The sequence below is a fragment of the Aulonocara sp. 'chitande type north' Nkhata Bay genome, linkage group LG16 (genome assembly GCF_057382095.1).
Source record: "Aulonocara sp. 'chitande type north' Nkhata Bay isolate Kocher_YH1m ecotype deep benthic linkage group LG16, A_spYH_male_GT1.1, whole genome shotgun sequence".
Classification (NCBI taxonomy): Eukaryota; Metazoa; Chordata; class Actinopteri; order Cichliformes; family Cichlidae; genus Aulonocara; species Aulonocara sp. 'chitande type north' Nkhata Bay.
Window position 1 is genome coordinate 23593378 of NC_141359.1, and position 12857 is coordinate 23606234.

At 35.4% G+C, this 12857-nt stretch overlaps 2 protein-coding genes across 10 annotated transcripts in view; both read left to right on the forward strand.

Annotated features, from left to right (window-relative positions):
- LOC147311545 (dedicator of cytokinesis protein 9) overlaps window positions 1-1783 on the forward strand; it is a 75912-nt gene extending 74129 nt beyond the window's left edge. For all 9 annotated transcript variants that reach the window (XM_086267518.1, XM_086267516.1, XM_086267517.1 and 6 more), the window contains one exon: window positions 632-1783. In XM_086267518.1, coding sequence (XP_086123644.1) covers window positions 632-757 — 126 coding nt within the window. In that variant the 3' untranslated portion in view covers window positions 758-1783. The remainder of the gene's footprint in view (window positions 1-631) is intronic.
- A 145-nt stretch (window positions 1784-1928) lies between these two features.
- slc15a1a (solute carrier family 15 member 1a) lies at window positions 1929-12583 on the forward strand. The gene is made up of 23 exons (XM_086267523.1): window positions 1929-2112; window positions 2726-2766; window positions 3389-3476; window positions 5105-5246; window positions 5639-5758; window positions 5862-5961; window positions 7049-7139; window positions 7285-7368; window positions 7480-7562; window positions 7678-7764; window positions 7846-7935; window positions 8024-8068; window positions 8182-8214; window positions 8307-8395; window positions 9144-9225; window positions 9333-9452; window positions 9575-9718; window positions 9800-9846; window positions 10007-10114; window positions 10212-10323; window positions 10503-10640; window positions 10730-10837; window positions 10949-12583. Exons 1-23 carry the CDS (start codon window positions 2106-2108, stop codon window positions 11177-11179), a joined length of 2190 nt encoding a protein of 729 aa, XP_086123649.1. The 5' UTR covers window positions 1929-2105; the 3' UTR covers window positions 11180-12583.
- Window positions 12584-12857: the final 274 nt, after the last annotated feature.

Consider the following 12857-nt stretch of genomic DNA (forward strand, 5'->3'; position numbering starts at 1 on the left):
TGTGAATTAACAGTATGTTTGTGGATCAGATTCAGAATGTGTGTGCTATGTAACATCAATTTACATTATTTGTTTATGTACATACATACATACATGCACAAATTTTTCTTCTGCTTTCAGATTTTTTTGTGTGTGCGTGTTTTGTGGATTGATTGTTTTTACCTAGCTGTTTTTGGTTTCATGTATGTGTTAAGCTTCCTGATTAATACCTTTGCTTTAAATTAGCTTTATATGTCTTTATATGCTTGGTTAATATACAGCTACAGCAAGCTAGTTAGCTTAACCCGAGACAAAACCTCAAAAGGGAGGAAAAACTGTTTGCCTGGCTCTGTTCAAAGCCAACTAATAGCCTGACATGTTAATTAGTTAATTAGAAGTGCTAACTGACAGTTTTTGTTACTATTTAGACAGAAGTTGCTGTTTCCTCTTTTTTCGAGTCTGTTTGCCTAGCTAAGCTAGCTGTGTTCCATCTGTAGCGTCATATTTTTGCATATATACATGAGAGTAGTATCAGTGTCCTCATCAACTTTTAGCAAGAAAGCTAACTAGAGCAATGTTAACATTAAGATTCACTTGCAGTAACTGTTTGCTAAGACTGTCTGTTCTTCCCTACACACTCTTTTCTTTCCAGATCATTCCAGTGGAGGATGGCATGAAAAGCGTTCTCCCAGACTCGCTTCACATCTTTAATGCCATCAGTGGCACACCAACCAGTGCCACCATCCAGGGCATTCCCAGCTCATCCTCTGTGGTTTGATGTCAGCCTGGGTGAAACTCAGAGCTGCCTAAGCCTGCCAACGCAGGCATGCCAGTGATGCCATATTATCACTCCAGAACTTAATCCTGCTTCTCAGCCTAGAGAGAAACTGATGGGAAAAACAGACAAGTCTCATTTTTCTATTTTCTGTCTGGCCACCGAAGACCAATATGAGCAAGGCACTGGACCTGTTTAACATGGATAAGGGAGCATGGTGGCTGTGTGATGGAGGTGGGGGGAAGACAAAGATGAGACTCTTTGCAGCAGAGATGACAGGACACGGACTTTGTTCCTCCTTTATGATGACGTGATGCTTGATAAGACATAACCTGTCTTGTCTTTACGTGTTTCTACCTGAAAAGACTGAGCAGTGTTTTCTTTAAAAACATTCCTGTTGGGATTTTTTTTAATATGCATGTCACTACATTACGCCTACACTCTCCCAACAGTCCATTTTTGTTTATTTTGATAATGTTTCACAATGTTTTTTATGGACAATATTTCACTTTTATAAGCGACTGTATTGATGTCTTGATTAATGGTATATGCTGCATACATCAGTGCTCCTCTCCCTGTACATGAAGGTATATTTCTAGAAAAATGCAATTTTGGAATAAGGGCCTGCTACGATGTAACATTAGCATTCAACCTTAAATCACTTTGATGTCTTAGAATGGGAGAGTTTTAAAGTATTTAAAGCCATTGCATACAAAAAGGTATATTCAAAGTTGTGTATTAATGTGTATATAAAACAAGGAGTGTGTGCAATATTTGCAAAGTATCATGCTGTGTGCGGCTCATACACTGTAAAGATTACGTTCACCTTCTTGCCAAAGTGATGAGGTGTTGGGAAAGGACGCCTACTGTGCAAGTAATATGAAAATTTTATCATTTTATGTTCCAGAAATTGTCTTTTATTTGGGCAGAAATGTTTTTTTTTTAACTTTATTTAACACAAGTCACTGTTCTGCTGTAAACAAAGACGTTCCCTAATGCTTTTAAATAAAATACACTCATTTCTCTGCATTTGCATCCATAGGTCCTTATTTGTTTTACTTCATTTTGTGGTATTCTCGCACTTGGCTCACTTGTGAAATAAGTGGGAAATAAACCTTATTATTCTCAGAGATCATTGCTGACTCCCTAGCTCCCATATCTCATGTTCCCACCCATCATAAAAATAATACAGTCGGCAGTGTGAAAAGCTGATCAAGGGTTAATAAAAAGCAATATCACAGGAAACATTCCCACTCCCACTAGTGAACAGAGAAAGATAAATGATCTGCTCCCTGCAGGAAGCTTAAAGGGATTTTATGCTATAGCAGAAAGCAGGTGATAGCTTCACATCATGGCAGGTAAGACTAAAAGAAATGCATTATTATGTACTCTTTCATTTTAATTCACAGAACACAAATATTCTGCTGCACAACATGAAAATGTGCAAAGAGGGAGAAGTTAACAGAAAGAAAACAAGTTCCATGTTCTTAACTTAAAAACTTACAGAATGAAGAGTTCTGGAGTTTAACAGGTGAATGCACCTGTCAGGACAAAGATCCCAAACATATTAGGATCTCAGATTTATTTATTAATGCAATTTGCACTACTGTCTTACACAGTTTCAGTCTTATTTTTACAGTTTTTCTTTTCTTTGTTTGTTTTTTTCTATCACCGTTGTGTACCTATATTTACCAGGTGCCAGTAACACCTTTTTTGTTAACTGCACTGTTTTTTTTAATAGACTGTACTATTTTTTATTCTTTATCCTGCTACTGTAACACAACAATATTCTTTGTGGGACCAATAAATTATCTATCTACATATCTATCGCTCTCTTGTTTACTGCACACAATGAATCATTGACAGATAAATGCTTTTTTTATATAACACTGAGGAAGTTGGTAGGCCTGCATATTAGTCTTTTATTTCTGCTTTTTAATCATAATAAGAATTACATTCATTTTTGCATAGACAAAGAAGATCCCAAGAAACGAGGGAAAGGTAAAGGAAAGGTAAAGTACAGTTTTGGGTTTTTTATACAGCTACATAAGAACAAAGGAGACGTCAGCACTTTATACACCAACTCTGTATTATTGCTGCAATAAATACCAATAAAGCTATAAAGATATATTTTTATTAACTAAATGTTAGTACCTCTGTAAAAACCTCAGTTCAGCACTAAAGTTATTTATGCTTCTACGTTGCATATGCTGTACTTTGCTATTCATTCTTCTTCTATATTTATGTAATTAAGCGCTACATTTTGACAAGTTTGTCTTGTACTTTAAGCATTTCAGTGTTTATCAGCAATCATTGTGTTTTTTATTCTACTATATTGATTTTATCAGCAAATTTCTTCTTATTTATTTTGCAGCGATACATTCAAATCTATTAGTAAATTGTGCTAAGATATTCAAATTAAGCTACCTAGTAGTGCCTAGCAGTAACTACTGTTAACCAGTTGCAAACAGTTGGCTAGAATAATTATACTGATTCCACAAACTCTCTGGGTACTCCTCAACACCGTCGATTCAGCTTTATGCAGGTCCAAGTATTTTTTTTGTTTTAGTTTTAGTTTTGTACGCTTTTATTTTGGTGTGGTGTTCATCCTTTTACTTTTTCACCACCCACCAGAGCAAAGATGTGTGTGGCTACCCACTCAGTATCTTCTTCATTGTTGTGAATGAGTTCTGCGAAAGGTTCTCCTACTATGGAATGCGAGGTGAGAACATTTCATCCAGGAACCATGAATAATGTAGCCATGACAGTGAACACGGACACTTGAATTACTAAGTAGCCTACTTAACCCTCTGATATTTGTGCTTAAACCAACCCTTTATTTGATTGTTTTGGAGGATGACACTATTGCGTGAACTACAACGGTCCTTATTAGCATAATTTAAGGCAACATCAAAACCTATGCCATAAATAATGTACATTTAATAATTAACCCTTGGAGGCTCTTAAGGACATTTATTGTCTTTTGAATTTTTAGTTTTAAACCATTTTCACTGTGTTGAGTGGATTAAAGCCAAATTTGTCAAAGAATTTTTTTTTTACTTTTTTTGTTTAATTGTGGTGTAAATTCATTAAATTAGCCTAAAATGGCTAAGCTACAGCAATGCATCCACCTTTATGCCTTTGGACAAAAATTGTCCCATTGAAACCCATTATAAACGCTATTTTTCACGCCAGAAAAAATACGGTCAAAGGGGTCGTCAGGTTTCCAGCTTGGGTTTTGTTTTGGACTACAGGCCTTGGAGTTGTAATTTTTTTATTTGTCCACCGGGTGGTGCCCTTGCTTCACATTTGACCTCTGCTGGAAAACAGCGGGCTGCTTGGACAGACCTGCCGAAAATGACGCCTCTTTTCCGGCGTGAAGCAGCGGGTTCGCCCGCTGATCGTGCGGACCATTTTTTGGTCCCTAGGACCACGAGAGGGTGCATTTTTTTTTTTAGTCAACAGGAAATGACGTATTTGTTGTGACGTGGTACCGGATGTGTGTGTTGGAAAAAGGGGTCCGACGCAACATGCCCCGGTCATCGTCGCGAGTCAACCCGGGAGCATGCACCGATTCCGGGCTAGAGGAGGAGCATTTGCCGCCTGGAGACCATTTTCTGGTCCTGAAAAAAAAAATAAAAGGCGATCGAAATGACTGTTTGTGCCAATCTTTAGTCCATCTAAAGGCCTAATTATAATAACAATCAAATATTACTTCAAATGTTTTTTTGGGAAAATATTTAGTTTTTTAGTTTTTTTTTTAGTTTTTTTGTGATTTAAAGGGTTAAAACAACGAAAATATAATTAAAACTTTATATGAATATTTCAGGGAGAAGTAGTTTTAAAAGACTGACCAATTTAAAGTTAAAAAAAAAAATTAATATTTAATATTTTTATTGCACTTTTTGGGCGTGGTCGATAGTGTGCATTTTATGAAATGCGCTCCTGGAAAAAAAATAAAAGGCGATCGAAATGACTCTTGGTGCCAATCTTTAGTCCATCTAAAGGCCTAATTATAATAACAATCAAATATTACTTCAAATGTTTTTTTGGAAAATATTTAGTTTTTTTGTTTTTTGGGGCTAAAAAAACAGGGCGCTCATGTAATGAAACTGGGATTTAAAGGGTTAAAACAACGAAAATATTATTAAAACTTTATATGAATATTTCAGGGAGAAGTAGTTTTAAAAGACTGACCAATTTAAAGTGAAAAAAAATATGAATATATAAAGTTTTTATAGCACTTTTTGAGGAATGGACATTTATTGTCCTTAGGCACAAAGGTGGATGCATTTTTAAGGTACCTCCAAGGGTTAAATAAGAAGGCCTCTTTTCCCTGCCTGTCCACAGCTGTGTTGGTGTTGTACTTTAAGTACTTCTTGCAGTGGGATGAAGACTTGGCCACATCCATCTACCACACTTTTGTGGCTCTCTGCTACTTGACCCCTATCCTTGGGGCCATTGTGGCTGACTCCTGGCTGGGAAAGTTCAAGTGAGTCACAAGATCATGTTCCTCTTTAATGCATGAAGACATTTATCATCCTATTATTTCTTGTAGCCTTATTATTGTGGCAGAATCTAAATAAGTATAGCTACAGCGCTTACCCGATCATCCTCTTTTTGCACCAAGGTAACTTCAATTCTACTGAACTGATTAGAAACATATTCGCAGATACTGATAACTGTGTAATAATACGACAGACAAAGGGCATTTAACTGAATACTTTTACACATAATAGTACAAAATTTGTATTAGTCTTCTAATGAATAAAATGCTCATAATTTAATTCTGAATGTTCATTTGTAAAGACGAGTGGAGCCTTTACTTAAGGAACGTACACGTGTACTTTCTCACTGCTCTGTTTTTCAATCTTCCTCACTCAGGACTATCGTCTACTTGTCCATTGTCTATACAATTGGACAGGTTGCGATGGCTGTCAGTGCAGTTCATGACATTACCGACTCAAACAGAGATGGGACACCAGACAACATGACCTTCCATGTGTGGGTATCTTTTCTTCTGAAGTTTTAAATTACTGAGTCACAGTTTCCCTCATATATTTCTACAATGCACCGCGCTCATTCATTTCTTCTTCCTCACATTCAGTGCGTTGTCCATGGTGGGTCTCTTCCTCATTGCTCTGGGCACTGGTGGCATTAAACCCTGTGTGGCTGCTTTTGGTGGAGACCAATTTAGTGAGCACCAGGTTAGACTGTTAACTTTCTCAAAATACTTTCTTTGGCTGAGTCTTCTTCTAATGTTTAACCTCTGGCATGTGGTTGAACGTGTAATTTCAGCATCCATAGTTCAAGTATTTTATTGCATGTAATATATCCCCTTGTTCCCCCTGGTTTCTATGCAACTCTCCATTATCAAATTCTGTGATAATAAAAATGAGCTCAGATAAATTGCAAAGTCATCACTCACTTTCTCACGATGACAATTCTAAAACTGACGAACAGGTATACCTATTACTATGTTTCTTATTTCACCTGTTAGCATGCTAACATTTCTACATTCAAGCCAAACACAAATTAAAGATGTGGCTGATGGGAATTATGAGTATTATGTCAAATTTGAGGTGATGGTGGTTAACGATGGGTAGCAGTACTACATGTGTGGCTCCTGAAGAAGGGGTCTAGGAAATCTGTCTGTAAAGTCCAAGAAACCTTTGTCTCTGGGTTGTGAACATTACAGTTTAAAAATAAGAAAAAAATCTGAGGGAAAGACAAAAGCATGTCACATCTGTATAATGTGCTGTTCATCAAAATATGGAATAAATCTAAAATTAAACGTGAACTATTTTATGATACATGATGTGATATAAAAGCTAGAAATGATAGTAATTAGGAAGTGAATGTATTCAAGCTTTATAACTGGGACACACCGGATTGAACCACCAGTATAACACAGCCAAGTGTAGTGTGAGTAATGTAGAGATCTATATTCTTGGCTAAACAGGTGTTTGATGTTGTTAGAGGAGTGCAATCTTAAATTGGTGGTTAAGTTACTATAGTTACCAAATTGTTCATTTTCCTCAATCTTGTACCCATGTAACCTTTAGAGAACCATGCGTTTAACTAATAGTTGTTATTTAATATTTAAAAGCCTAGAATTACCACTTATATAGCTATACTAAGCTTATGCTGTAACCCATTTATATTATGAGTTTAATACAACTCGACCACCTTTTCAAAGACATACACCAACAAGGCAGCGGTTTACATAGATAATTATCACTTTAGTATTTGTACTGTTTGCAAAACACATTACTGACTTGTCTTTCTACGCAGGATAAGCAAAGGAGAACTTTCTTCTCTGTATTCTACCTCTGTATCAATGGTGGGAGTCTCCTGTCCACCATTATCACTCCAATCCTGAGAGGTAGGCATTTAAAGTAAAATATCAAGTTAAAGTGCCATGAACATGCAGGAATGACAACAATTACATTCTAATAATCATGCAGGAAAAAGTGCTTGTTTTTAGTTGAAGTTGTAGTTGAATGAAAGTTGTTTGCCTCTATCTGCAGGTCAGGAGTGCGGCATCTACAGTCAGCAGAAATGTTATTCCCTGGCTTTCGGTGTCCCCGCAGCATTAATGGTGGTTGCACTCGGTATGTCTAAATTATTAGGGCACTAATTCAAAACATGAAGCAAAAAGTAAAGGGTGGGTAAATAAACTGTATTCTGAAACGAATGATTTGCCCGTGATGTTCCCTTAACAGTGGTGTTTATTGTCGGGAGTGGTATGTACTACAAAGCTGAACCCGAGGGAAACATAATGCTGGATGTGTGTAAATGTATTGGGGTAAGTCGTTTATATAAGCCTTTTCTGCATTCATGTGATCAGCCATAAATGCTATTGTAACAACTCTAAAAATCAATGTTTCTAAAAACAGTATCACTCTTTGCTCTTCTCTCAGTTTGCCATTAATAACCGCTACAGGCACAGGAGCAATCAGTACCCCAGGAGACAGCACTGGATGGACTGGGCAGAGGAAAAATATGATGTAAGTTTCATTTTATATATTTCTCTAATGTCTTATAAGAATAATGTTGTTGTGTTTACATTCAGTCTGCCTGTTTTGTAGAAACTCCTGATTGCTCAAATCAAAATGGTGCTGAAAGTCCTCTTTTTATACATCCCACTGCCAATGTTCTGGACCCTATTTGACCAAAAGGTACAGTAAATTTTGTTTTTAATTTAAATGGACTTCATTTAAATCACTTGCTGCTAAGAGGAAATTAAAATTGTGGTCTAATTTAAAGGGATCCAGATGGACGCTGCAAGCTACCACAATGAATGGATACTTTGTAAGTTTGGTAACAAAAAATAAAAAATAAAATAAAAAATTGCAGCGAAAAGTAATCATAATAATTGACCAATACAGTGTGTTCATGTTATAATATTGTCCTTATGTCTGCAGGGGAAACTTGTTATACAGCCCGATCAAATGCAGGTAAGTTAAAGCAGCTTCATCGTATTGACTTAAAATGACATAATACATGTTATTTAAGAGGATACTAACGATGCAGTAATATTTTTTAAAAGATTTTCAACCCCATCTTGATCCTGACTCTGGTACCTATCATGGACAGCGTAATCTACCCCCTGATTAAGAAATGTGGCTTTAACTTTACGTAAGTGAGAAATACAATGAACTACGTTCAGTATCTGTGGTTTACATGTTTCATAACACCATAACATTAACTTCAAAGGGTTATTAAAAGACCTTTACTGTTACGGTTTTGATCTGCTATCAAAGTTCATCATTATAGATCAGGTCCATTTAATATTTTTCATCAAATGGTCGATGATGAAATTACAGTTAATTCCACGTCTGGAAGCTAGCAGGTGGTCGGTCCACGTTAGCATAGCGCTGCTACCCCATAACTTCTACACAGCCTGTGATTTTATAGATGTTACAAATACAAAAATGTCCGTAGTTTTATTCATGACTCACTGAATAATAACTGACCTTTCTGAAATGTCAGGTGTTCTGTCCAGAAAATCTTTTGGTCTATTAACAGTGGTCTAATGCTAAAATGCTTTTTAGGCTGTTTTGAGATGTGATTCAAACTCCTATGTTGAAAATGACTGTGTTAAGCTAGCTCGCTGTTAGCAGCAATTTCATTAATATTGAGCCTAAGGAGCTGTATGAATCATGTTGCTTTTCAACAAAAACGGAAGACAGGGAAAGGAAGAGCTTGCACACCTGTTTCTATTTCTACACAATCTAAATAAAACCCCAAATTTTCATGTTAATGTTGAATTTTCAGATATTAGATGACTTTAAAAGAAAACTATTCTTTTCACATAAATAAACGTTGTTTTTTTTAAATATATAAAATCACAAATTAGTAACAAAACTTCATGTTAATCCAACAGACCACTAAAAAGAATGACAGTGGGGATGTTTCTGGCTGCTATGGCTTTTGTCTGTGCTGCTTTGGTCCAAGTTGAAATTGATGTGAGTAGAAAAAGATATGTGTTGTAAAATAAGCAAAACTTTAACTCACTTCATTTTATTGACTCTTTGAGTTTTGGAAAAACAAACACTTATTCCTTGTTTTTCAGAAAACATTGCCAGTGTTTCCATCTGCCTCCCAGAGTCAGTTGAAATTACTTAACATGGGCAGCAGTGCAGTCACAGTCAATCTGCCGGGCAACGAGTCGCTGACTCTTAATGCAGCTCAGGTATGTCGTCTTATTCATAACACTATACGGTCTATTAACGAATTGAAAATGACATGAAAATATGTTTATGTACAAAATATTACCACTGTTTGACCTTCTTAAACACTTTCTCGGTTTTCCAGGCCAGTGACAAATACTTCACATTTGAAACAGAGCAAATCATTGTTTCAGTTGGCAGCCCTGGGATGACACAAGCCATCTTCTTGAAGAGGAAATCCAGACAAACTCTTCTTATTCCCTCAGTTATTAGTAATGAATGGCTTCTGGTGAGCGATAATGAATTCAAAGACACACAAGAGGACTTTTAATTGTTAAATTATTAAGTATGCAATGTTATATTTTCACAGACTCAGGACTTGACTTCCAAGCCAGAACAAGGTAACAATGAAATCCGGTAAGTGAAATTAAAATTGTTTTAACCTTTTATCAAGTTAGAAAATCATATTAGTTACAATCATAATCTTTATGTGCTAAATAAATCATTGAAAATGATAGGAACTGCATACACTGATGTAACTTTATTAATGCTGTTGCTCACTATGTAAATATTTCAGATTTGTAAATGGAATGAACATGCCTGTGAACGTGACCACTTCTGCAGTGGACTTGGGACTAATTGAGCCATTTTATTACTCCACTTATTCCACAATAAAGAATGGAGAGTAAGAATTATGTTTCTACTTTAACTAACTAACACAGCAATAATTTATGCAAACAGTACTACAGTTTCTTAGCAATATTTTCTTTTCTAATGATCAGGACCAAATTCTCCTTGTTGAGTGGGTCACAGTCATGCGAATACATTAAGGACTTTGGATTTGGAGGTTCATACACTTTCTTCATACCCAGCACTTTTGTCTTTGGACCAGATGTAAGTCTTCCAAATGATTTTAATATCATGAATTTTGATCATCCAAAGAAGAAAGAAAAGAAAAGAGAAAAGAGCACCAAATGAACAAACAGACAAATAATGGAAATATTGGTGTTATTGTGCTTTATCTTGGGGATTCTCACGTGTAAAAATTAAACATTTCCATCTATTTATTCTAGTGTCAGGACTCTATTACTGTGGTAGAGGACATAGAACCCAACTCAGTTCACATGGCCCTGCAGATCCCACAGTACTTCTTCATAACTGCTGGTGAAGTGATGTTTTCAGTTACTGGTCTGGAGTTCTCTTACTCACAGGTACATTTAAATGACAAGTCAATTAGTCTATGAAATAGTTTCTTTCTCCATGACTTTTGTCATTTTGGGTCCCTTTTTTGTGACTTTAGGCACCTAGTAACATGAAAGCGGTGCTGCAAGCCGGCTGGTTGTTTACAGTTGCTATTGGTAACTTCATAGTCCTGATTGTGGCTGAGATTGCAAAACTTCCCAACAAAGTAAGAAAAAAATGCAGCATATCAAATACATATCAAACATGCAGAAGCCATGCATGTGCAAAAATGCTAACATTGTATTTGTCCCCCTGTCTCTCCCCTCTTCTTTTACAGTGGGCAGAGTACGTCCTTTTTGCGTCTCTCTTAGTTTTAGTGTGCATCATCTTTTCCACTATGGCGTATTTCTACACTTATATTGACCCTTCAGAAATTGAGGACCAGTTTAGTAAAAAGGTTGATGAAGATGAAGATGATAAAGACAAGCGTGAGAAGGCAGAGATCAAGATGGTCAGGAGAGACTCAGCTGAAAGCTACAATGACAGTTACAAACAATCCAATATGTGAACACTTTAAGATAAAAGCAGATCATTAAAAAAATGCATTATTAGTGAATAAGAGAAAGTGTACAGGGGAAAGTGTGTGTGTTGTGTGTGTCTGTGAAATATTTTATATTGTTATGGCAGAGGCATTCATATAAACAATAGTAATTAAAAAGAGAATAAGGTAAGAACAATTATATGTCATGGGATATAATTCCTTTTTTTTAATATACGTGTGTAAGCTGTGAGAAAAAATGATTAAATAATCATTATTCATAATCATTCATCCTTTCCATGTGTTTCTCATTCAGTCTTCAAGTCAAAAAGCACCAATATCACGCAGCAAAAACCTGTGTTATCAGTGGAAGTATTCTTGCCATTGCACTGGTGATTGAGACAGAAAATCTTATATTATTTTAGGAAGAGTATAATTTACTATTGCCTTTACTAATATGTTCAATATTTGAACAAAACATCATCTGCTGCTTGTTTAAATAATTACAGTGAAATGCCGGCAAGCTCACACATGTGAACATAAAATGTTCAAATATCAGAAAATGATCAACAAAATTATTACTAACTAAATGATAAAGTTTGCAATGTAATGTTTTTTTATGTCTGTTTATTTTTGTTTTTCAGTTAATGCACTGTTGGTGAAATCATACTTTGGAGTGTAATTAGTTCAGATGTCAAATAACTGTGGTACCTAATCATAAACTTCTCATGCTTCTGTATTACTACTTGTTTTGTATAATATAAATTTTCCCTTACAGCTTCCATGTAAGTAAGTTATAACATTTTCAGGTAGCTAAGGTAGTAGGTAGATAGTTTTTTTCCCCTATTAAGTAGGTAAGACAGATCATTGGAATATAAAACACTGCATTTATAGTGGAGAGACACATGCCAGGTTTAGCACCCCAGTCCCATGAGCCATACTGCAAGTGAAAGAGTTTCATACCAGTATAAGACCAGCATGACGCCTTTGTTTGTTTGTTTGTTGACATTGATGTGTTGCAAATGACCAACAGTTTTATAGTGTAAAATTTCCTTTCTCTGGAAATTTCGTCACATACCTCTGTCGCAGCACACTGAAAGAAACCACTGTCTGGAGAAAAACAGTGAGAAAACATGAATTTAAAGAACTTAGAGAATTTAAATTATAAGTGGATTATGGAGAAAAATAGAAATTATTATCAACAAAATATCCCCAAACACAGGAAAGGAAAGCGTATAGAATAAGCTATCCTTATTAGATTAGTATTCAAATATTGTTACGGATATTCAAATGCATACATTAAGCAGTATTTTAATAGTGTAGCTACTATAAGGAAAGCTAATTAAACATTACCATTTATAACTAAATATCAAGTTTAGTAGCAGGAGCTATTAAATGCAAATTTAGGTAAGTGCAGTTTTTTCATGCATTTTGTGTAAAATGCTGGTATTTACCTTCATGCTGTAATAAAGCAGAAGAAGTAAAAGCAATTTTTCCCTCATTATTTACTTATTATAACATTATTCACGTATTATATACATTTAAGTTTGAGACTTAAATGTATATATTTATGCATAAAAATATACAGAATATAGATGTCATTTAAAAAAGAAAAGGAAAAAAAGCAGACTTTTATAAACATGTCTTTGACAATTTTAACGACTGACACTTATTTGTAAAGATTTTCACCCACTCAAATTAAAAAATA

What these genes read in the sequence shown, in the direction of transcription:
- slc15a1a (XM_086267523.1), top strand. An exon ending in GGGCAGAGGAAAAATATGAT is followed by an intron (nt 7,765 to 7,845) that starts GTAAGTTTCATT and finishes CCTGTTTTGTAG; the next exon opens with AAACTCCTGATTGCTCAAAT. An exon ending in TGGAGTTCTCTTACTCACAG is followed by an intron (nt 10,641 to 10,729) that starts GTACATTTAAAT and finishes TTGTGACTTTAG; the next exon opens with GCACCTAGTAACATGAAAGC.